At 39.8% G+C, this 24,325-nt stretch overlaps 1 protein-coding gene across 1 annotated transcript in view; it reads right to left on the bottom strand.

Moving 5' to 3' along the window:
* The window catches only part of myo10 (myosin X), a 122,155-nt gene that overhangs the window by 49,053 nt on the left and 48,777 nt on the right, over positions 1-24,325 (bottom strand). The window contains exons 3-4 of the mRNA XM_026149129.2: positions 21,118-21,276; positions 3,557-3,744 (exon numbers count right to left, since the gene is read on the bottom strand). Of these exons, the coding sequence (XP_026004914.2) occupies positions 3,557-3,744; positions 21,118-21,276 (347 nt within the window). The remainder of the gene's footprint in view (positions 1-3,556; positions 3,745-21,117; positions 21,277-24,325) is intronic.

Raw genomic sequence — 24,325 nt, 5'->3', positions numbered from 1 at the left:
ACACTGCAGCCAATCGGACGTGGTTAGAAAGTTAGAAATAAACTGCTTTAGTGGGAGATCACATATGAGAGGCGAGTATTTAAACACTCAGGTCTTTCTTCACTGCCATGACTGCCACTCATTAATAACTGCACTTAATGGATCCTGTGTTGACTAATTAAATGATATCGTTTGATATATGATGTTGAATGACTCAGAATTATTTTTGTGTGGTTACAGAGAGGGCATCATGTGTTTTCAGTGACCACCACAGAGCATGACAAAAACAGCCTCAGTTCTGATCCTCAGTCAAAAAGTCGGCCCACACAGCCAGCAGCGGCCCTCAGGAGAAACACAAGGTGGTGCAGAACATTTTTCTAGCTTTTGAATTTTGTTTTAATTCAAAGATCGTCTGTTTGATTTTTACAGTTTCACAGTGGAAAAATAGATATCTGTATGTGTTTTTCACAAAGCGCTGCCAAGTCTATAACCCTTAACCTAAGCGTTTTATTCCTTTGCAAAGTTTAAAAGTCTACCTTCAGGGTAACAATTAGCAGCTAATTAGCAGCTCAGAGGCAGTAAAACACTGACAGAAAACAAACCCAGTGCTTAGAAGTGAAAGTCTTAAACTTCCCTGCCTGAGGGGTCCAAAAGAAAAAAAGAAAGAAACTCTGGTGGTACCGTAGTTTAAAACAAGTTATTTAAGAGTAGTAGTAAATTCTGTACGTAAACTTAAGTATATTGCTAAGTATAACCTTAAGCATATAGTGGTCAGGCTGTCAGACGACAGTGTTTGCGCTCTTTCATTGTAATCACCCTCATTTCCTATTTCGCAACATTGTAACCAGCTGAATTCTTAAGACAATGGAGCGCATAAAAAGCTGCAACATCGAACCTCAAAATATTCGGAATACGAAACCAATCAGAGTTAGAAGAGGATAATCAAGCAGTGCAGAGTGTACCTTGGAAAGCTCAGTGTGTCATTTACTCTATTTTAACAGACAGAAAACCATCAGGTTGTGTTTTAGCTGAGACAACAGCTAAAGGTTACGGCTGTGGTCTGCGGTCTGTCCTCTCTGGCCTGGATGACTTCACATGCTGCTTTGCTGTCATGGAAAAAAATTACACAACTGAACTGTAGGCTTTATTTTTCTTTCAACTTTTCACTTTCTGTGGTGAATTTAAAACGTTTCACAAGCTCTGTTCCCCTTTGTTAAAAATGTTCCACAGTTTTGTCCAATATACAAGAAACAACAAATGATTTTTCTTGAAAAGCGAAAGGTGATGAAGACAAACACAAAGCAGATCCACAGCAGCGATACGACTCGTTAACAAAGTGACAGCATTGTGTGGCTCAGGACTTTCTGTAGCGCCACTACAACGTTTGTGTTTACGCCTCGCTCTGTGCACCATGGCGCATGTTCTTCCCACTAACCAACATCGTGCCAGACAAAAGAATTTCTGTATCCCAAATACATCATCAGACCAGAAGACGACAGACAGAACACGTGAGACTGCATGCCGTGCACAAGCACAGGGAAGTATTCCCATTCATTTTGTAAGTTAGGATTAAAAATGGTCATCATTGGTTTTTAATAAAAAAAAAAAAACTTGAATGCATGCAAGGTTACTGGCACAGATCAAATGATGTGTTTACATGTGCTGCAGCAAGTAAGCCAAAATCTGTTTTTATATGGAGCAACCATCTTTTTCATGTCTCTCTGCAGTTATTAAGCTTAATTATAACCTTTATGTTACTGGGACATAGAAATTAAATTTATAGAATGACTGATAATAACTCCATGGTGGAGCTGAAGAGAGTGCCAGATGAAATGCTACCTCATGATCCAGGTGATGGGACACCAGCACCAGTGCAATGCAGACGCCAGCACTGAACCGTCTCTTCCTCCTCATTTAAGAGCCAACTCACACTTTAAGAGATTCTTAGCTAAATTTTATTTTTATGGGAAGACATTCAGAGCGGACAGAATCTGTAGGCTGCATCTGCCAATATTTCAATTTCTTGTGAGATCTCCTCCCAGCACACCAACATGAACAACATGCCTTCTAAGTTTGGGCGCAACAGTGGCAGCTTTTGGAAAAGGCTGTGAAAATGAGTCATGGTGAAAATTTCCACTTGACATTTTGGTTGACAAATCATGTGAGTGATGTGGATCATAGAGATGTTTTGTGTGGTAGATGGTCAGGCCCTCAATGGTGATGACTATAGAGGTGCAACTTAAACCATCAGCAACACAGAAGGAATTAAACATAATCGCTAATTAATGTTTCATTAATGTGTAATGCAAACAACAAAATCCCAGCTACTTAACTTTCTGCTTTCCCCACAAACTTAAACCGGTTCAAGTTTAAAGGAAACATGTGTGCCTCGTTATCCCCAACGCCAATTAAGCGAACCAAACAAGGCTGTAAACTAATGCCGGCTAATCCTAAGAAAACTGCAGTACTTTTGCCTGAAGCAGCAGACTGAGACTCTCCGAACACGACTCCTCTCCAGCACCATGTTTATTTCTTTCTGCTTCAGATACTATCTCTAAACAGTCTTCAGAAATATGGAGATTTCAGTTTCCAACTCTCAACACATTTTAATATGCTCTGTCTTGTAGATGAAAACATGACATGCATTTCATAATGGAAGAAACAGAAATGTGAAACTAGAATTTTAAGCTCTCAACTCTTAACTACGACAGCTAATGAGAAAACTGTCACAGGAAAAGCTGATAGAGCCATTCTGGCTCAATAATCTCTGTGTAGTGTACCACCCTTTTTGTGCTCTTAATTTATTTGCTCCTCTTTACAACTACTTTGCTGCCAACAATACAATGTTGCAACAGGAAGTTGAATGGCCACGTACTCAGGATACCTTGATGACAACTAACAACAATTCCCACGCACTTAAACTCAGACACAACTCCTGTATCCGTCCTTCACTAAATTAGCAGCCAAATATTATCATATCTGAGTTACAAAAATAGCTCCTTTTTAACTTAGTAGGAAGAGAACGTCTGTGTGTGTCGACTGAACAATGGAGCCACAGTCGACGTGAAAGTTGTCCGACTGAAATCAAAGAGGAAGGATGTTGGGACGGAAGGGAGCAGACAGAGGATGGCGATAGAAAGAGCGTGTGTGTGTGTGTGTGTGTGTGTGTGTGTGTGTGTGTGTGTGTGTGTGTGTGTGTGTGTGTGTGTGTGTGTGTGTGTGTGTGTGAGAGAGAGAAAGATCCTCAGAGGTGCAGCCAAAGCGCTGAGGAGACTTGAAACCAGATGAAGGAGTTTGGTACTCTGTGGGGGGGTTATTCAAAGGACCAATAAGGATGCTTGATAAAACCTCAGGCAAAAATGGTGCTGATATTCTAAATGTGAACCATCAAGTCTGCAAAAGTTGTAAAACAATAACGAAATATTTAAAATACTCCAACGTTTCACACTCTGCTCTCTAGTAGCCACTAGACTTTACATGAGTTTGCTTCAACTCCTTGCTGTGTTTTTGTAAATCCATTAAAACTTCTGGAGATTCAAAAACAAATAAAATACATTCACAAAAACAGATCACACACCTGATCAGGACACACTGGTTCTGCAGCCTCTTCCACAGCGAGCGGTAGCACTCATTGGCGATGGCAAAGATGTGCGGGGAGATTTCACCGAGGTGGTGCTGACTGTACATCTCCACAGCGGGTCGGTCATACAGGCCAGGGAGCGGCTGGTAAGGGTTGACTGCTGCCAGGATGGAACCGATGTACGTCTGTGGATCAAAGAGGTAAATTATCAATAATTACGCAGACAGAAAGCAAATAAATCAAATTTCACCTGAATGTTTTAAGTAAAGGTGAAAGAGAAACATGAAAAAATACTATCATGATGCATTACACGATAACAAGATTCAACGATTCTGCAATACTTCATACTCCGATGAAAATGTACTTATTAAAATACAGACATTTTTAATGCGTCAGTTCAATTAATAAGCCCATACTGTCCTTCTCTTCACTGTTCCCCAACCGTTTCATCTTCTGTGTTGCTAATTAGCAAAGTTCTGCTCATTTTATCTTCATTTGACTAAATGCGCCACCATGAGGAGCCATGAAGTAGTGAACCTGGGTAATTATATTCGATACCAGCTATTGGTGCTGTAGAGGAAGCTCCCCCCCCCCTCACTGCCATTTCAAAGTATGAACATTTGCACAGCATCCATTCTTCTCTAATGATAACTCTCTTGACCTGCATGTCGTTACTTGCCATCTACTGAGCAAAGATCGGAGCAAATCATCTCTGCTGCCCGTCACTGCTCAGGTGGAAGCACAGAGAGGCCAAAGGCTGCACTTAAATCCAATTTCTCAGACAGAAACACAGAGTCGTAAAACCCTTATTAGGTTCCCAGGAGGGTGGACAGCAGCAAACATCAAGCAGCCAAACATGTGACCTTAGTGATGAACACTCTTTTACAGCTTCCACTCAGGCTGTCAAAAAGCCCAGCAGCACGGCATTCAGCACGTTTGACCTTTTGCTTTTATTTTCACTGCTGAGAAGCAGACTCAAGATTTTCCAAATTAGTTTCAGATTTCAAAGTTCAAAGCAAAACAAACCAAGCTGCTGAAATAGAAGCTCGTGAAGCCAGAAGAAAACTTGGCTGAAGCTTCAGTGATGTGGTGGTGACTGATGGATAACTAGGCAGGCTTGGGAAGAAAAAAAAAAAAGGCAGCACATCAGCGTGCATCTGTGAGAAAACATCTGGATATTCCTATTGCTGGCCTCGGTTTGAAAAGTTGCAACGGTTACAGCAGAATTAACCGGATTCTCACAGTTACTCGAACTGGGCAGGAAAAGAGGTAATGCTGTCAGAAATGCTCGTCCTCAACCGTGAAGGTCTGAGCATTTGCAAAGGTTAGAGAAGCATTAAGCCGATTTTTCACATCCACTTCAGCATAAAAATAGTAACACTGTCAAAACCTGTATGTTCTAAAAGGTCTAGTAACCACAGAGAGAAGCTTTCCATCCCGCATAGAAGAAAACTAAATCCTTAATTGGTCTTTCCACTAAAACAAAAATACTGGAACAGTAAAGGTCATTCACTTTGGAAATGCTACCATTGTTGGTTTACCCCAAACAAGCTTCTTTTGTGAGAAAACCCCTAAGAAACATGCGCAAATACTTTTAAAATGCCTACATTTACAACACAAGCACACACGTTTCCAGCCTGGTACTACTCATAGTCAGCTTTGACTGAGAGGTGCTAACTGTGGGTGCTAGCTGCTTCACCTCAGCTAATAAGAGTCACTGAAATGGACTGTTTGATCTTGTCTGTGGTGTTGATGTTACCTGTTTTAGTGGAATTACCTGACAAGTAATCTAGCCTGTGGCTTGTAACTGAGCACTCCACACTCTGGTTCAGATATGACTGCTCGAGTTTCAAAAGTCCCAGGCAGCAACAACCAAAATGGTTAACTTATCGCTTCCAAACGGGACTTCACAAACAAGTGTGTGACATCAGCGTCCATCTTTTATATACAGTGTATGATCCTGACACATGTTAACTCATCGGGACATGCCACTGTGTAATTTCAGCAGCAGTCATAAAAATATTGGTTTCACAATCAGTCAGCGATCATCAATCAGCACATGCTCGCAATCTGATACAAAATGTGGTTTTTAAACCAGGAAGAAAAAACAAAACAAAAACACAATCCAAACAATTTACAGCCACATAAACATCGAGCTAAACACAATCGCTACATGTAATGTGGCGATCTTTTAAACCTCACCTCTCTTTATTTATTTCATTTTTATGTCTCTGAATTCCTGAAGGAAAGTTAAGTTTGCTAAGTGCTCTATGAAATATACCAGCTTTACCCTTACTGTCTCTGTCTGCTGCTGTTCTGGAAACCAAAAGGGATTTCTAGAGCACTTTTTTAAATTTAAGACTTCTCAAATATGGCTTAAACATCTATTAACAATAGTGAAGCTGATCCTTAACACCAGGTTAATCTGTGAATTACCGTTTTAATGGACTGACTGCTTATCTGGCCTACAAATGTAATGTGACTAGTCTGACTTACCATGAACATTCATTCAAACAACAGAATCATCTGAGAAAACAAAAGTTTGGTCAATAATAAAAGTAACACATTTTCTAACAGGCACAAGAGTTGCTGCGACTCAACAACCACTTTTCCCGAGAAAAGAGCCACACAGACAATCTGCAGTGAGGTGAAAGCAGCAGTAGTTAGCAGCTCCCTCGCTGCTCATATTTCTTTGTGGCAGGTTTCACAGGGGAAATCCCCACTCATTTTCTACTTAAAAGGTACAGTAATAATAAACCTCACACTTTTCCCTCTAATCTCTGCAAACACGGACAAAGATAACATTTTTGATCACACTATCAAAATTAACGACAACATTTCTGCCGGCGCAACTTGGATGTAAAGTGAAAATCTCATTACAGCAGTGCACAGTGTTCCCATAACACACACATTAGCTTCTGAGAGTCTGTTGCCTGGAGGAGGAAAAGAATTGCATTTAGGAGAAAGAGAGTGGGACATTTCGATCCACAGAGCATCTACGTCCTCTGCAGTTACACGGCTCGACTGTCTTCTATCCTGCTAATCTCGCCTGGTTCCCACTGACAGACAACAGCATGTGAAAACAAACAGGACCGTCGGTTTTCTGTCAGTCACGGTCTTCATACCAGTCTGACATTTGCTCTGTTCCTTCATCTTGATTTATTAAAGCCTGTTTTCTTGCTGTATTTTTTTTATTTCCTTTAATACAGTTAGTCAAACTTTTTATCAGATTAGAGAAGAGCACCAAGAGGACATAGAAGCACATACATATTACAAACAGAAAGCCCTTTTTCCTCAATAAAGGGGTCGATCAGGGGAAAAAAAGCCTCAAAACACTATTGGCTCTGGACAAGCAGAAAAAAAACGTGTGTTTATAACCAGCCTGAGGTGAAACCGTGCGCAGAGCTCAGAAGTGGAGTGGAACTCAAATTACAACCATAATAGGCATAATTAGGTTAATAGGCATACCGATGTATAGAGCGTGGAAAGAATACCAACAATAACATCACACTGGAAATGCAGTTTCTGATGAGCAGTCTGTTGCTGTCGGACACTAAAGACTCTGAGCATCCAAGCTGAAAGGAAATATTTACAGAGGGTTTCTCAGGAATGAAGAAAACAGCTTCTCTCTTCCAGTTTTTTAATTTTCCAAAGACCAAGTCATGACCAACCTCAACCAACAGTTGATAACAAATACGAGAAAACACCAAACCGTTGGTTAGAGCTAAAAGATGTAGTTCAGTCATTAAATGTTTTAAAAAGCATCAGCTAACATGCTTGCACCACAGGAAGTGAGCTGATGGTTGTAGGAGCAGTGCTGTAGATACAGTGGCATTAGGTTACGATCATACAGACTTCAGGAGTCTGTGAAACTCTTTGGCTTTTTCATTCATTTGAATGGGATCACCACTCCCAACAGATCTGAGAGAAGAGTTAAACCTGTGGGAGTGTCTTCTGGCACCAGGTTAGACGACCATGTACCAATAGTTAAAAAAAAAATCTGTTAAAATTCTGATTGTCCATAGTACTGCTTGAAAAAACACGTCAACTGAAATGAATACCTAACACTCCCTGAAGCTCACACATACATTGCAGCACTGAACTGTTCTAGACATTGCCAGACTGACATGTATGTGAGAAAGACCATTTGATCTCTAATTCTACAAAGCCCCTGTAATGTCTGATTACACCCATGCAACACAAGCAAAGGCAACGGGCTTGTCGATTTACAGCAAGAAATTAAGCTGATCCAGGTGATTGATAGATGTATTTTTTGTCTGCTTATTTTATTGGTTTTTGGTTTTTGCCCTTTATCACCGTTCCTCTTCCCCGCTGTTTTTCTTTCCCTCTTTCTTTCTCCCCTTTCTTTTCCCCAGTCAAATCTGTCCCATATTTAGCAAGTGAAAATGAAATAAAATAAACAATAAAAGGTGAATCAAATAGACCATTACGGCAAGGCTGGGATGGTCCATTTGGTAAAGTAAATCCGTGGGCATCTTTCTTTGCCTTTAGACAATAACTCTGATGGCAAAAGAGCCAAATGGGACAGGCAACAAAAAGAAAAAAAAATTAAGCTGACCATGTGGAAAAAAGTACAAATATGATTCTGCCAAGTTCCTTCCTGTTAAAAGGGAGTTTTTCCTTCCTGCTGTTGCCTAAGCAATCATCTGTTTGTTGGGGGTCTCTTTCAAACACTATCGGGCTTTTTTCCTTACAGTACACATTATCTTAAAAGAACTTTTGTTGTGATTTGATGCTACATGAATAACCTTGAACTAAAAAAGACCTTTCAAACTATCAAAACCATAAACCAATCTTTTTATACTTTTGGACCTATCACTCCTTCCTGGCTAGACATAAGATATAACCCAAACAACAGAGGCGAGATGTTCTTAAACACTGCTTCACAATAACTGTACAAGATAACAGAAGAACAAGGTGATGAAGAGGTCTGCTAGGAGTCCACACTCACTGTACTCCTCCTCTTCCTATACAAACATCTTTATCACCTGCACTGCTCATTAAGCTCCTCCTATTAATCTTTCTATTCAAAGATCCTACTGACTCACTGACCTACATTTGGCCCGGATGCAAAAACATTTGAATGAACGTTGAGATGACATTTACATGACAAATGCCGGGTCTGGGCTATCCTGCCTGTGCAAATCAGCACAGTACAGGGATGGTATGTCATAATAATATAGAGTGGATCATAAAGGTCTGAGTGTTATTACAATGTGGCAGCGCTCTGCTCAGGTGAAGGAATCAGTTTCTACACATAAAAGCAGAGAAGTCCTTCTTCCGCCTGCAGTGTAAACAGTTTACAGCTAATCTAATCTCTGGCTCTGAGGCTCACATGCATCGATCAGACCATCCTATAAACCTCTTTACAGATGCTTATGTAGTGTCATGTATTGTTTGGGATTTTTATATTCACAGTATGTGGAGAAAGTAGATGGAGAAACACTGTGATTCGGACTTTTGCACCTTCTGACAGCTGGAACAGTCCAACACGTCGTAAGTCTTACTTGTATACAATACGCTATACAGTAAGGTGAACACGGCACCAGCTACAATGAGCTCAATATTTCCGTGTATCTTTTGTCAGTTTTTCCCTGCTGTCCACTCTGACACAGTTTAAAGGTGCACGGGGAAAATATTTTTTATATTTGTCAGCAGTTTTTATGATGATCTTATTTGCCCCAGAAAGGAAAATAAATAATCCTCTTATCTGTCCCATAACCTTTGTCCATAATATCAGTATTTACACACCTCCATAGGAAATTGTCATGTTTTAGAGAATTTATTAAGATCTTTTGATCCTAAGAAAGACATCTAGTCACCTTCAAGTCAAATACCATGTTACACAGAATATCATTTGTAGCTATAGATGCAAGTAAAAATTGCCAAACTTAAGAAAAAACTCAAGGATGTGCCTTAAACTTGCATCCTTTCTAAGCTCCTCGCAACTTACAGGAGTCATGAGGAGTGATTCTTATAAGTGCAAAAAGCAGCAGGAAGCAGGAAGCACAGATGCTGTAACAGTCCAGTAGACATTCGCCTGAATATTTTCACGTCTCAATCTCTTGTTTCAAGTCTTATTAAGCACAGCCTGATTTTTTTTCCAAATTATGGTCACCATCTATGGCAATAGAGCTCCGTATACCTCAGGGTAGTGCTGTCTTGTGATTCACATGGTGTGACCTTTAGCATATATGGCTACAGGTCATCCTGCCTGTACCTTCTCAGTAAGATCTGTCCCTCACTTGTAGTGTCTAGTTTCTAAAAGCCATGATAATAAAACCCCAGGCTTTAAAAACATGACTTTTCAAACTAAAACTTTATAATGGTCTTTTTTGCGTTTCTATTTGGTTCAGAAACCTTAATCTGTCGAGTAAAATGACATCTGATAGTCTGTAAAACCGACCAGTGGACAAAAACCCCCACAAAAAACCTTCAAACCCTTTCTTAAAAACAAAAAAAACCCAAAAAAAAAACATGACAAGGAAAGTAATATTTAAGCACGAGTCTAAAGGGCAAAGTTCACATAAAACAGTTAGCGCTGCTTCAAGTTAGAGAAAAAATAAATAATAAAACAGCCTTAGGGAAAATTTGTGCCTGCCCTTAACTCGATGAATTACAAACATTTGGACCCAATTACATCCCCCTGTTGGTCCGTCGTGGTAACAGTCTCCCTGGCAGCACCCCAGCTGTGACTCTCATCAGAAGCCCGCCCTGCTGGCTGATGTGATTAACTGCGGCCCCTCATCCTGCATGTGTGGTGTCGAATACTTGCAGTCATCCCACTGAGGTGACCCGAGTAATGCGATAGCCACTTTTTACAGTGTTTGTTTGAAGTGCTTAACCTGTGGGACTCATAGCAGTGAAAGCAAAGTTTTTTAACACCGTGATGGCTCAAAAAGTTGAGTCTGTTCAGTCAGAAGAAGTCACCTGGATGAGTGACGAAACATTTCTCCGACTGAAAACGCGACGCCCAGATGAACACAATCAACTTTTTGGGATTTCCTTACCTGGATGGTCGAGCATGCATCATTTGTAAATGAAACATTTGTATTTGGGCAGCACTCATTATTAAATCTCCAACAATCTATGTTTTATACTAATACTGGGTAAAAAGAAAAGTATAATGTAGTATTTAAGCATGTTCTGGCTCTTTCTCTGGTCAGGTTCATTTTCATTTCTGTCATCAGCCTCATTGGGGCAGCAGGAAAAAGTTTCCAGTTAAGCCTAAAGTTCAAAAACTGCTCTGCACTCGACAAGATGCAGTCAAAGTGAAACATTTTCAATAAAGAAAGCCAAACGTTTTAATGAGTTGGCAGAGACCCAATAAAAGCTAAGAGCACAGTGAATATTGAAACAAGATAAATGTCAATGTCATCTGCGTCAGCTTATTCCACTGCCCACACATGGCAGCAGGAATAAGCTTTAAAGTGACACCCAAGAAAAATAAGATGAAAGCTCCACAGGTGTGTAAAGAAACGAGATCCATGCTCTGTCCAGGAATTCCTCTTCTGTTGCTCCTTTGGAGGTTTCTTCCCTTTCTTGTACTGTGTGTGTGTGTGTGTGTGTGTGTGTGTGTGTGTGTGTGTGTGTGTGTGTGTGTGTGTGTGTGTGTGTGTGTGTGTGTGTGTGTGTGTGTGCGCGCAAGAGAAACCCAGGGGAAAATCAGCTGTTTGGAATATTGGCCTATATAAATAAAACTGACTTCTCTCAAATGTATTGCATTACAGTGGATTCCAATGAAACATTTTTCAGTTACACAAACAATAATACATCTTAATCTGCTCTTTATTCAGCGTGTTCCAGAGAAATAATGGCTTCTTTAAAAAATATGATTAAATCAGCTGCTTCTGTTCTGAAACACTGCTTTCCCCAAATCCCAAAGAAAGCAGCAGCAGCCCCAGTATAAAAGTTTATAAGATTAACATTTTTTTTTCTCTCTGCTCTTTTTGCAGACTCAGTGTAGAGATGATAGGCTAACACTAGCAAGCTACATTAGCTGTATGGGTCTCTGCACAGATCACATACCTGCTAATCAGTGCTAATTAATGGATTAACGAACCACTCATTAAAACTAGAACATAGACTGCGTGGATGGGTTTTACCTCAAAGCAGGTGACATTCATTTGTAAGATAATGTAATTAAAAAGGCTACAAAAGGCACAGACATGTTGGAGACGCCCAGTTCTGTGACTAGCAGACAGTTCACACCTACAGCTGCATAGCTCGGCAGCACTGCCCCTAATTTTTCACCAAAAATCCAAAATGCTGATTTTAAAAAAGCATTACACAGATAATGTTCGGATGACTTTTACATAAACATTTTGCGTATTGATCGCAATGTTGGTTGATTTTTTACCACGAATCTTCGTGCATTATCCCATTCGTATTTTGAACAATTCTAAAAAACTATAAACGTTCTACAACCAACAAATCTGTGCAGAGTCCCCGATAATCAAAATAGGATTACGGATAAAAGTATCACGTTACATTTTGACATTGTGTTCCTTCTATTCAAGAACTTAAAAACAGCTGACAAATGCAGATATCTTCTCAAACTGACCTCCGCTTAATCTTTTCCCCCCTGACAGATAGCAGTAACAGACGCTGGAGCGCCTTTATGTTTATAGAAAGGCGTCAGTGGCTGATGATGGTGTAACTGTAGAGCAGAGAAAGGCATGCAGGGCGTCAGAACCTTCCAAAAAAAAAAAAAAAAAAAAAAAAAGGATGGCTCTGAGACAGAGCCAGATAAATTCACAGAGAAGGAAATGAAGTCCAGATGGGGAAAAAACCCTGCAGGATCAGAAGAAAAAGCATCAGCAAACCTGCCTTACTGACGGCAGGAAATGTACGAGCGAGGGGAGCGAGGAGGGAATATTCTGCAGAATTACTGTGTCACAAGACACACATACCTTTGCATTTGTTATACTTGGCATTTAAAGGCATCTTGATCCGCTGTTTAGGTTTAATGTTGCTGCTGATGCACATGCGTGAAAGAAAGGAGATGCCCATTTATTTTTGAAACGATGCGGTTTTTCCGAGTTCCCGGGAACACAAAACTGTCAACACCTTGTGAAACGTGCAGCTTTTGCTTCAGCTATAATGCTGAATAAAAAGTTTTCTTACAAATGAAAAAAAATATCACTGTAGAAACGTGATAGTAGAGCCATAACCTTAACCTCACTTTAAGGAGCTTGCAAGTTCATTGCTGTGCTGACATGGATCTAATAAACCTGGGCAGGAAGTTGGATGCATGTCTGCTGTATAATGATAATCAGAGCCAACACGGCTGTCATTGCTCCGTTATTTGTCTCCACGCTACGTCCTCTTTGGCACGGTCATGGTAACAGCTGGAGGATACATCATACACAAAAAGCTTCTGCTACCACAACTCAACTGGATTTTGGAATCCCAAGCATTTTACTTCCATCTATAAGCTCTGAGTCTGTTTTGTCTTCATGTTAACCAGCACATCATTTCATGCTGCATTCCTATTTGAATAGCAAGTCGCACTGTGAGACGCTTATCCTAAATTTCAGTTGCAGAGTTATTGCCTCTTCACATTCCCTCCTTCATGTTAGTCAACTTTTATGTGGCCTGTGTGACATTTTTGGAAGGAAAACAGTTTGAATTGTCAAGCATGCATTTTTTCTTCATTTGTGGTTGGGGTTGTCGCTAATGAAACTGAACATGTGTATAATGACAAAGAACAACTTCTGCATATCTCTAAAGCACAAACGCCATTAGATGCATTGAGAACAACAGTTGTTTTAATTTTCTAGTTGAAAAAATAAGACACCTCAACTTTCCTTTTTTTGCCTTTTTATGGCTTTATTTGAAAGGGTGCAGTGAGCTTAACCGGCGCCAGAAACCTTAACTTTAACCAGTGAAAGTTACCTTATTGGTTTGCTTCTGAAACTGTGTGTTTTTGGTGTACAGTCCCCATTTAGCATCATCTTTGTAGCTGTATGAATTATAAAAGATTTATTGTTACTAATAACAAGTTTCAAATGAGTTTCAGATAAGCTAAGCTAAATCCAGCCCACATTAACTGACATCTGCCGATTCAGCAGATTCTTCACATTCAATTAGCAAATATGATAAAAAAAAAAGTTGACTCCTTAAGATGCTTTAGTTTGCTGCACAGCTGCAAGGTGCTATGTAGTCCAGCTTGTGGCCTGGTTGTTTCTGTACGGAGGTCCTGTGATTGCTCAAAGACACAAAGTCACACCACCGAGTTCTAACTCGACATATAAGTGTTCATCAGTCTCATTAATGTTCATGAATCAATCGTGTCAGTGCACTGCTCATTAAACTTTCTAACTAGAAATTAAACACTTTACCTAATTTTGCATAAATGGGCTATGTAAGTTTAAACCACACCGCAGGAGTAGTGGTTAGACTCGAGATTGTTTGCCCAAAACCACATCTTAATGAAGCTAAAACGATAAGTCAGAGATATGAGCCTGAAAGAAAGATCTAATCAACCAAGCCAGGAGTAATCTGTACACCAGATTCCAGACAAATCTGTTTCTCGCTCTTCAAGATAACTCAACAAATAACAGATGGGTGGACGAACTTCAGCCACAAAGTAACTAGCAAACCCAAAAAAAAAAAAAGACAAAAATGGAGCAAAAAGCCACGTTGTTGTCTTTGCTAACATTTAAAAAAAATAAATAAAAAAACCAAAATCAGGATTTAAAGGAAGTGAGATCAGCACATGTTATTCATAGACATGTATGCATGTATAACGCTGGACGTTTCCTCACATCTGACAGTAATCACAACTCTTCAGCTTTGGCTGAAATCTCTAAAAATGTAAAAAGGACTAAACTGGGTTTGTATTTCAGAGTCTCCGAAGGAATTTGTGTGTGTGGCTTAATCCCAAACCCAGCAGATATGTACAGAGGGAAAACGAGTGAAACATAATCCAACCCAGCTAAACTATTGATCTGAAAGGAAAATTCCACATAAACAGTCATTTTCGATTCCTCCCTTCTCTGAGCTTGCATCATCCAGATTTTTTCAGATATTAAGACATGACCCCAAAGCGGGATTTCAAAACACCAAACCAGCCTTTCTACTGCTATAAAGCCACATTCCACCCATAGCTTCTTTGTTTGCAAGTACTTCAGATAATCAAATGAGACCATTAGAAGTTGGTCCATCTGTAATCTGGTTTTGAGCAGTCGATCTCATTGTCAGTACAGACTTTCTACACATTCTGGACTTCTTCCTCCCCCGTTTATCCTCACAGCTATGAGTCAAGAGCTTGTGAAAGCAGAGCAGCAGCTGCCTGTTGCAGTCTGTCAGCGGGCCGGCAGCAGACATGCAGACTTGTCAAAATAACCGAAGCGAGCGATGAGACGGATTTTGCTCTGTGCTGAATCTGCCTGAGCCGGCAGAGCCTATGATCAAACCTATTACGAGGAAGAAGAGTGATTTAGTAGCTGTTTCTCAGGTATCCTCTCTGAACTATGAAGAAGCATTTTTGTGCCGCTCTACCTGATGATCCATCTGCTGTCATCTCGATTCTGATTGATTACAAAGGCCATTTGCTCCCACCCCTGTGGTTACAGTTAATAGTTCTGTAGGCGGGGTTGGGGTTACGGTTAGGGCAGAAAACACTGCTTCTATTATAACCCAAAATGTTAAAGAACAAACATGCTGTAGCTTAGCCTCAGTGTCACCACTAAGACATCTGAGCTGAATGTTGCTTGAAACTCAGTTGCCTCTTTTATTAGATCCATTATATTTAGTTCTCTTAACTCTTCACATGCACTGCAAGGACTGTTTTTGTCTGCATGTCAAAATAAACTGTTTTTCAAAACCAAAAGAAGGGAGTCTAACAGACAAACATATTTTAGATTTCTCAGATTCTCATATGATCAAGGATTCCTCGGGTCTGCAGGAACGTTCTTCAATGCCCTTTCTGCAGATCGTCCCCTCCAGAACAGACAGCGTCTCCAAACCTCTAACCAATTTTGCTAATGTGTGCATCTTACATTGAGCATCAGTGCAGACCCACAGTTCATCCACAGACTGAAATGAACCCTTTTAGCTCTTCTCCCTTTAAAGTCTCCCTCTCGTCTGATTGGTTGCCCCTCACAAACTTAGGATTTTAAACACCAAGTGGGTTGGTTTGAGATGATATAGCCCAACTTTGGGAAACCAGGATTTTAGAGCAGTCTGAAGTCTGAATTTTTGTACATACACTAAACCAAACTTGTGGCCCTGTTCAGGATGAGCACCATAACATCATAGTGTCTTTAAGATAGAAAATGAAGAAAAGCAAACTACAGCCACTTAGGTTAAAGTGCTCTGATTCTTATAAAAGAAGATTTCTGGGGGAGGATAGTCTCATCTCCTTATACCCATTTCTATTTTTGTTTTTTAAAAAAAAAAAAAACTTTTGTTGTATAGTTTAAAAAGTAGCTGCAGATCCAACGAGCCTTGGAGCCTGTGGCCAGAAGATGAAGAGTTGTGTATGAAAGTATTATGTAAGCTTTCATGTAAGAAGGTCCAAACTTTCATCTTTATATCCATGTTCCCATGACCATGTGATCAGGCACAAAGAGCACATATACCAGCAATTGTTCAAATGCTTTCAGGACCTGATCTGTTATTTTCGGTCAAACTTCTCATTCCAACCAATCAACAATCAGAGTTTTCTGTGTGTAAACAGAAAAATAAACTGTATGGGGATCTGCTGCCATCACATGACATCGTCCTATTTATGTTTATAGCACATGGGACACGAAAACATTCCTGGTTAGAATAAAGAGTTCCTGATTGGATGAACTCCCCTGCAGATTGTGTGTGTGTGTGTGTGTGTGTGTGTGTGTGTGTGTGTATAGAGAGAAATGAGCGGGAGGTCACAGAAAATTGTTGATGGGATGGGGGACAGAGAAAAAAAGAACAGCATGTGATAGAAAACTGAATGTCAGTGTGTTTGAAAGAAGGACCGTGGGGTACAGACGAGTCAGAGATTTCTGAGTTAAAGAATGTATGTGTGCATGTGTGTGTGAAGCGGAGTCTTTTGGCCCAGATCCCTTGTTTAGAAATCGGGTAGTAGCTCTGGTGGTGTGTGTGTGTGTGTGTGTGTGTTTCTGCACGCGCTTGCAGTGGAATCTGCAGAGGAGACGAGTGAGGCCACCAGTCGACAGCACAGCTGGTTACAATCACAGCAACTAAACACACACAGACACACACACACAGAGGTCTGGTAGCCTACAGACGAATCCCCTGTCTATGTAATGGTGCTGCTAGCAGCTCTGATGCAGTTTGGCTGAAACAAAAATATTTTTTTGTCAAACCAACCAGAAAAAGCTCAAAATAATCACTTCTGTATTTTTACACCATCAAAAATCAACATGTGCCCCCAAAAAGTATAAACTATAATTGAGATTTTGCTTGCTTTGTTCTGAGTGTGCACATATTGATAGATAGAAAAATCTACCTCTACCCCATCATCGTCATCACCATACAACTTTCTTTGAGGCCAGAGATTTATTCATTGTGGCCATTTAATTATGTGATTGCAGCAGGTTTGTACTCGTGAAAAATCTATCAAAACCACAAATTCCCCCACTGTATTGTGTTCTTTCCATGTTCTCCGTGTCCACATCCAAGCTTGGCTTTTTAATGGATGTTTGACAAGGACTTGTGTGATTTGTCCAGCTGGAATGCTTTCAGATTTATTGTGCTGTTTGGATTAACAACAAAACAGTTTTGTAATGTTCTTCAAGCTTCACCACCAAAGTTTAAGTTGTATCCAAAACCCTTTACAGCGAGTAGAACAAGCCTTGAAATCTGCTTCATTATCCTGTAAATGTAATTCAAAATATGGAGCTTAAAAAGATATTTTGGCTACAGGGCCGCTGAGAAAATCCACCAAGGCTCTTTATTCATATGCTGAATTTATGCATCACCTTGTTCTGCTTGTGTTTTTCACTGCATGTACTTTTCCTGGAATCTAAACTCTACATATGGCTCCTTTGCAATAAATAAATTTTATTATAAGAACTGAAGAAAAAAAAAGAAAGAGAAGAAGAAGCCCGAGGAAAACAAAGGAGACGAGGATGAGTAGTGGTGGTAGTAACAGACCCCTCTAAATCACTCTGAACCCTTTAAACTGGGGTTTGACCAGTTTCATATTTGATCCTTGATGCAGCAGAAACTGTTGTTGGCTACTCTGACTTCAGTATTGTGTTTATAGCTCTTCCCTTTGGTTAACCATGACCCTCTCCATTAAAACATTCCCTCTAATTTTCCCCTCTTTCCAGCTTCTGGCCCAAAGAAAAAAAATGTCAGGCCAGAGATTGGGTGGCTGTGATGAATTGATTGGATAATTTCGACCATACGGGAGCATTCAGATGTGATTAAAGTAACAAGATGGCATTTGTCAAAGGTTAGCATGACTGTTGCGTACAGCGAGCACAATGCCGCCTTTGTTGACAGCTTGTTTCGCTGGAGAAAGTGCTGGCTCAGGTTTGTTCTTTAAACCATAAGCACAAAATGGTTGAGAGCCATTTGCTCCACATATTCCTTTGCGTTTCACCGGAGCAGGAGGGTTTGAAAGGTTTCTTTACTTTAACTAGGATGGGCAGCAACAGAGCTGCTTGTTTGCTAGCTCACTGTGCGATGCAGGACAATGCATACACCTAAAACGTTGTAAGGACAATAACACAATGCAGATATCATGTGTTCAAGGAGGAGTAATCAACATTATGGTAACATCCTGTCATCAACACTCCTGGTTACAGCTACTACTGTTCACACCAGCACTAACTAGCACGATGAGACTTATTAACTTGGATTAACCAAGAAAATCACCTTCTTTTGGTCCCTTTAGCATCTCAACTGTTCTTTCTCACAACTCAGGAGATTAAGCCAGCCAACTCTAATTGTGTTCCCTCTCACTTGGCACTTTTCTGTTTTTGGCTGCCAAACAAGGACCACCATTACGTGGCGTCCAGTTTCTAACAAACGTCTGATTGAAAGGGACTCAAAATCCTTCGCCTTATTTGGTTTGGTGCTTTTCATCGCCTGGTCAATAGCGCAAACATGGAAACACCAGAAACAAGCACAACAATACTTTAAACCTCTCAAAAACAGAGTGGAACAGTAAAAGTTTATGCAAATAACCACACTAACCACAGGACAAATAACAAGGCTAAATTCATCTGAAGCTCTTTGGTCACAGTGCAGTAATGTTTAAGAATTCAACCACCTGCATAAATACTCTGCAAAGGCGTCACAAGGCCGCCATTTCTGGGAGAATAAAACGATCCAAGCAAAATAGTTAACTTAGTGTTTGGACTGTTTAACAGGGTTAAAACTGTCCAACTGTGTAACCCCAGCCCTGCATTTTAAAATTAACTCCCTTAAATTGAATGCAAAAAAAAAAAAAAACAGCTTTTGAGGTAAGGGTTCAGATTAAGAATGTTAAGGCTGATGTGATGCACTATGTTATATAGACAGAGACACAAATCCTTTCCTAAGAAAAAGGGGAAAAATACAACTTGAAGCTGTGAAAAACCATTTCGAAGTGCCAAAGACCTTAGCCAGGTCTGAAGACTTCTCTTCTAACAAGATAGTAACTCACAGTGTAAATCTTTAAGCTTGCACTGCATTTGGGCAGCGGTTAGGGTGCGGCTTAGGTGCCAGCACGGATGAGCCAATGTCTGAGGGAATGTGAGACAGCTTTTTTAAGGGCACTGGTGTGTGTCTATGCTGGGAAATGGGACATGTGTGCTCTTACACAGAGAACAATGGCAGGTGTTCATGTGGTTTTACAAAGCATTTTAAAAAGTAAAAACAGACCCTTTTAAGTAGGAAACAGCAATTTGTTTATGGTTACATTTATGCAGCTATTTTACATTCTTTTAACATTTTATAATTAGGCCATTCTTTAACACTGTCATGCATGAATTATGACAACCTCAATCAGGATTTTTGGCTTAAGTATTTTTATTCATCTTTTCATGCCTAGAGACGAATAAAAATACTTAATGAACGGGTTAAATAACAATAATTACAATGACACACATCATACATCTATAGTAACATGAAACAGCCAGTGGGTGGCAGGGTATGGAGGGACACATTGGTGTCCAATGTAGTGGTTTATGTGCAAGTGTGCCATCAACACTGACACAAATACAAGAAAACAGCCTTTGACTAGCTGCCCACTGCAGTGGCCACTATGTGTGAAAGGGTTAAAATAATGAGCACTGCCACTACTATGATTTATTATTCTTGAAATGCTTTTTCATATATATGTTTTAAGGAAGTGACTAAAACCAGAAGCTGACTTTAGTGAATTTGAGCAAATCCACCTACAGCTGACATAGAAAGAAGAAAATCAGAATCAACCCCAAAATTCTATTTATACTATACTATATTAGGTTTTTAAGCCATAAAAGTGTTTGCAAAAAGTCTATGTATAATCCACCAAAAATATCAGTTTAATCTATGTTGTATTTACAGTGAACATTAGGAACTAAATCAAGAAGCTGTCCTGCAGGTTTGTGTTTTGGGAAACCCCTCATCGATACCCTGCTAGGTCTCTACATGTGTTTCTTGGAAGTTAAATAACCAAACCTTTGAATCAGCTTCACACTGTGTAAACCTGAAAACTGAGTCCCGTTTGTAATAAATCTGAGCCGGAAAGCCAAACTTTTTCTGACAGGATATCCCAGAGGAGCCAAAGATCCATGTAGGGATATGCTTTGATTGCACTGTCAATTAATCCTACAGTCATGTACAGACCAGTAAGAAGCTCCAGAAAGATACAATAGCTCTCTCACGTCCCCATTTCCTGGCACTGATTTAAAGCAGAGGAAAGCTCTCTGACCCAACCATCTCTTTCACCTGCTCGTTTCTAGATGGTTATCCCTGCTGTTGTGCAATGTTTGAGCAACTCAAGATATTCATGGGAGAATGCTGCAGAGCTGATGGATGAAGGTAATGTACCTTGACAAACCAAGCTGTCAACGCAAGCACTGATAGCGCTGATGGACTTCAGATTGGTTCTGGTTTTTGATGCTAGTGGTTCAGATTTTGTTTTTTGTAACCTGCCTCATATTACTTCTGCCGAGTTATCCCAGGGACTGAAACTGCAAATTCAGCAATATTTAGCAAGTAAACCACATGTTGATGAACTGTTGAAGCTCAGTCAGGACCACCATACTCAAAAGAAGATTATTATTTCCATCTGTGGTAATTTTTATTTGATGGAATAGCTGTGTGCTTAAAACCTCCCTGCCCTTTAGCATGCTGATGTGGATGTGGAGAGAACTCCTTCGCACTCTTGGAATCCCAGAAGCAGCCAGACCCCCTGCACAGATTATGCTAGGTGAGACTAATAAGACTTGCATTGAAGGGCATTAGTGGAACCGTCAGCTGTTGTGCAGATCAGCTGAGCTTCAATTCATGGTCAGTCTTCATATTAATATGTAGGATTTTCACCAGGGACAAAAAAAAAAATCAATCACTGTGTTGTTCTCATCAAGTATTGCTTGGAGGAAACTTACATAGATGTACTTCTGTTTATAGCGCAGGTACAGGTTGTGCATGATGGCGCCCTCGTGAAGGTCCTCAAGGCTCGCCATGTCCTCCACCCCTCTGATGCTGCTACGGTGCATGGGTTGCACTTTCTGCCTGGTGAGGGTATTCTGCTTGTAGGTGTACACCTGGGTCAGAAAATGGAAAAAGTCCATATGTAAACTACGTAAATGATAATCACATGAATCCACATTGACATTCTAAAAGCAGAGGATCAAAGAACTACTGCAGGAAATCTTTGAAGTAGAATTAATAAAATCAACCCTCATCTTACTCAGACTTTATTTCCCCAACTTTAGGGGCGATATATCCCCTAAGAGGCAATCATGTTAAAAATCACAGGAAATCATTTATTCCTACAGCAGAGCAGTTTCCTGAGATGCTGTTTTATAGCAGAATTGGTCCATGTCAACTTCCTCTTAAAGTCTGATCTGGTCACAGGTCATTTAGTTTCTGGTTTAAGGCCAGATGTGGACATCAGGCTGCCAGTTTTCTACCACAAGTTTTACAAGTGCATTTTTAGATTTGAATTTCATTCGGTTTGGCTCTTTTGTGAGAGAATGAGCCAGACGAGAACAGATAAAGGCAAGAGCACCAGACCACAGCAGTTTCTGAGAAATGTTAAAAAGCTCAGACTTCTGAAAACCCAGATGTATCGAACAAAGCCGACGGCATTTCCCCCTTTTACTTTGAAACTCAACATAATTAAAGTTCTAGAATTAAATTGCATTCACGTGCGTTTATCAGGGATAAACTAGAATGAGAAAAAACATGAAATTCCAAGAACACATAGCAAACATTGTTGTGGTGCATAGTTTCATGTCTCAGTCATGATGAAGCGTAACAGAAAACAGCTGAGAAAAATGACTGAACCATGACAGGAAATATCGATGTGTCCAGCTTAACACAACTTCTTTTTCTACAAATTGCAGATATTATGGATGTCAAAAGTAAACCATAATAACTGTATGCTTTTACAATGAATAGTATTCTGTCTGACAACTTTGATCTTATGTTACTCAAAGGATGAGATGCAAAGTTTGGTGGTTACAGGCAAACACAATATATTTGATGTAGAATTTCCACATGTTAAAGGTTAAAGGTGTCAAAAACCCACTGATTATGAATTCTAGTGAAGACAGGACACAATGCATGCAAGATACAACTTCAGAAAACGGTAGAGAAGTAGGAATACCAGAGGCACAGACTATGAGAGAGACACAGCACACTGAAAATCTATGAGTGAATTACACAAGAGCTAAGATGATGGTAGAAATCTACCTCCCAGGGGAAAAAGCAGTTTACATTTTATTTAGGGACAAAGCTGCAAGCCATTTATCAGAACTGACTGCTGATTCAGTGCATGCAGTCTCTATGCTCCATTGAAAGGTCAATATAGATAATGTTTCAAAATACCTCCTTTAAAAATGTTTTTTTAAATGCCTTGAGACATTTTGAGATGGCTGTCAAGGCGAGAATCTCTTGAAGGGTTTAAGAAATGTCACAGTGGTCAGATATCCCTGCTTCTTTTGAAAACAGGTGCTTTTATTTTGCATAAAGAGAAAGTGCACAAGAATACTGAACAAGATGGATCTTTAGTTTTTTTGTGAATCAAAAGAAAAACTACAAAGAAACAAATGAAAACCTTAGATTTGTTTTAGACCTCCAGCTGAAAATACACCTCCATTAAGCTGCTATTATTTTGCAGGTGGCAGCATTTAACTGGAAGGTTTCATGTAAAAGTATTGTAATTCCTCACAGCTTATAATTCAAGGCTTGTTGTGATAAACCTGACCCTGAGCCTGTAGACTACATGAAATCTGGAGCTGGACAAGGGCAGCCATCAGTAGATGTCTTCTTATCATGTGTCTGAGGACAAGGCCGAACAGCTTCTCGAGACTAAACTCTCGTCCTGCAACGTCTCGTCAAAACTAGTGATAGCTGTTAAATACCCCACTGCATTTTCAAACCATTATGAAACTCAGTCTGTCATTTAATTACCAAAGTTTTCTAAACTTGTATTACTTCCACCTTATGTTCAGTCTTCTGTGTGTTTCATAAAACTATTACTGAGATAAAAGCCAACTTTCTATCTTGCTTGTGATTCAGTTTGGAGGGCAAATTAAGTTCACTCTTTGCATAAATGTATAAATTGTTGGTTTCCATCATCAGACAGCCTTAAAAGCCTGATCAAACACTACATTTAACTCTGAAGAACTCAAGCTAATCAAATCCTTAAAGGATTGGTGCACAGATCAACCCACCATCCATTTATTTCATTATTATTATTATTATTATTATTATTATTATTATTATTATTATTATTATTATTATTATTTGGTTGAACTAACTGTGCAAAATCCAAACAGACTCAGTTTGTTGAGATCTGATGCATGTTTACACTGTAGTTAAGGACATCAGGCCTCAACCACCACAAAGGCTTCTCGTGGAGATTTGTTGTTCAGAATGTGAATTTATGCATGCAAATAAGCCGGAGACACACCTGTCTGTTATAGCGAAGAGAGACGAAGACTAAGCGGACATTTGAGCGCTGAAACATGTAACGTGTGATGTCATGACTTCTGCTTGTTGGAAAGCCACAATTTCTCATCCGTGTTCTTTGGTAAAGTATCTTTCCTTAAAAATTGATTTGGCCTTCATGGTCAGACCACAAACTTGAGTCTGAACATCATGCAGAAGTCACAATGTTGATAGCAGTATCAGAAAGAAAGGACATTTCATCCAAGCCATTGGGTCCAAAGCCGTCCGTGCCTGTAGGACTAATCCGTTAAAAGGTTCTCCTATTAACCATATACTATTTTTGACCATTTCTGTATTAAAATATTATATTTATTAACTTTTTTCACCTCCAATTAGTCTTCTGGAATTATTTGTAATAAAAATGAAATCCAAATAGAAAAGTAAACACAGAAGGAACAAATCTAGAGTTTCAACCATGCAACAGGCTTAAATCTCTTCAGCATTTCGACAAAGAGGCCATTCTTCTAAGCAGCTTTCTACAGTCGGTCAGTAGTGCCAACTGTTTAAGGCCACACGATGGTCCAGTTGTGAAAAGCAAGAGACAGAGAGGTTAATTTAGGGCAGACCTCCAATTATCACTGCTCTGCAGGGAGTTGCAGCCTGCAGGATCACCAAGGGAGATGTGCTCAAAATAAT

This window comes from Astatotilapia calliptera, chromosome 18, assembly GCF_964374335.1.
Source record: "Astatotilapia calliptera chromosome 18, fAstCal68.1, whole genome shotgun sequence".
NCBI lineage: Eukaryota > Metazoa > Chordata > Actinopteri > Cichliformes > Cichlidae > Astatotilapia > Astatotilapia calliptera.
This window is presented reverse-complemented; position numbering and strand designations above follow the sequence as displayed.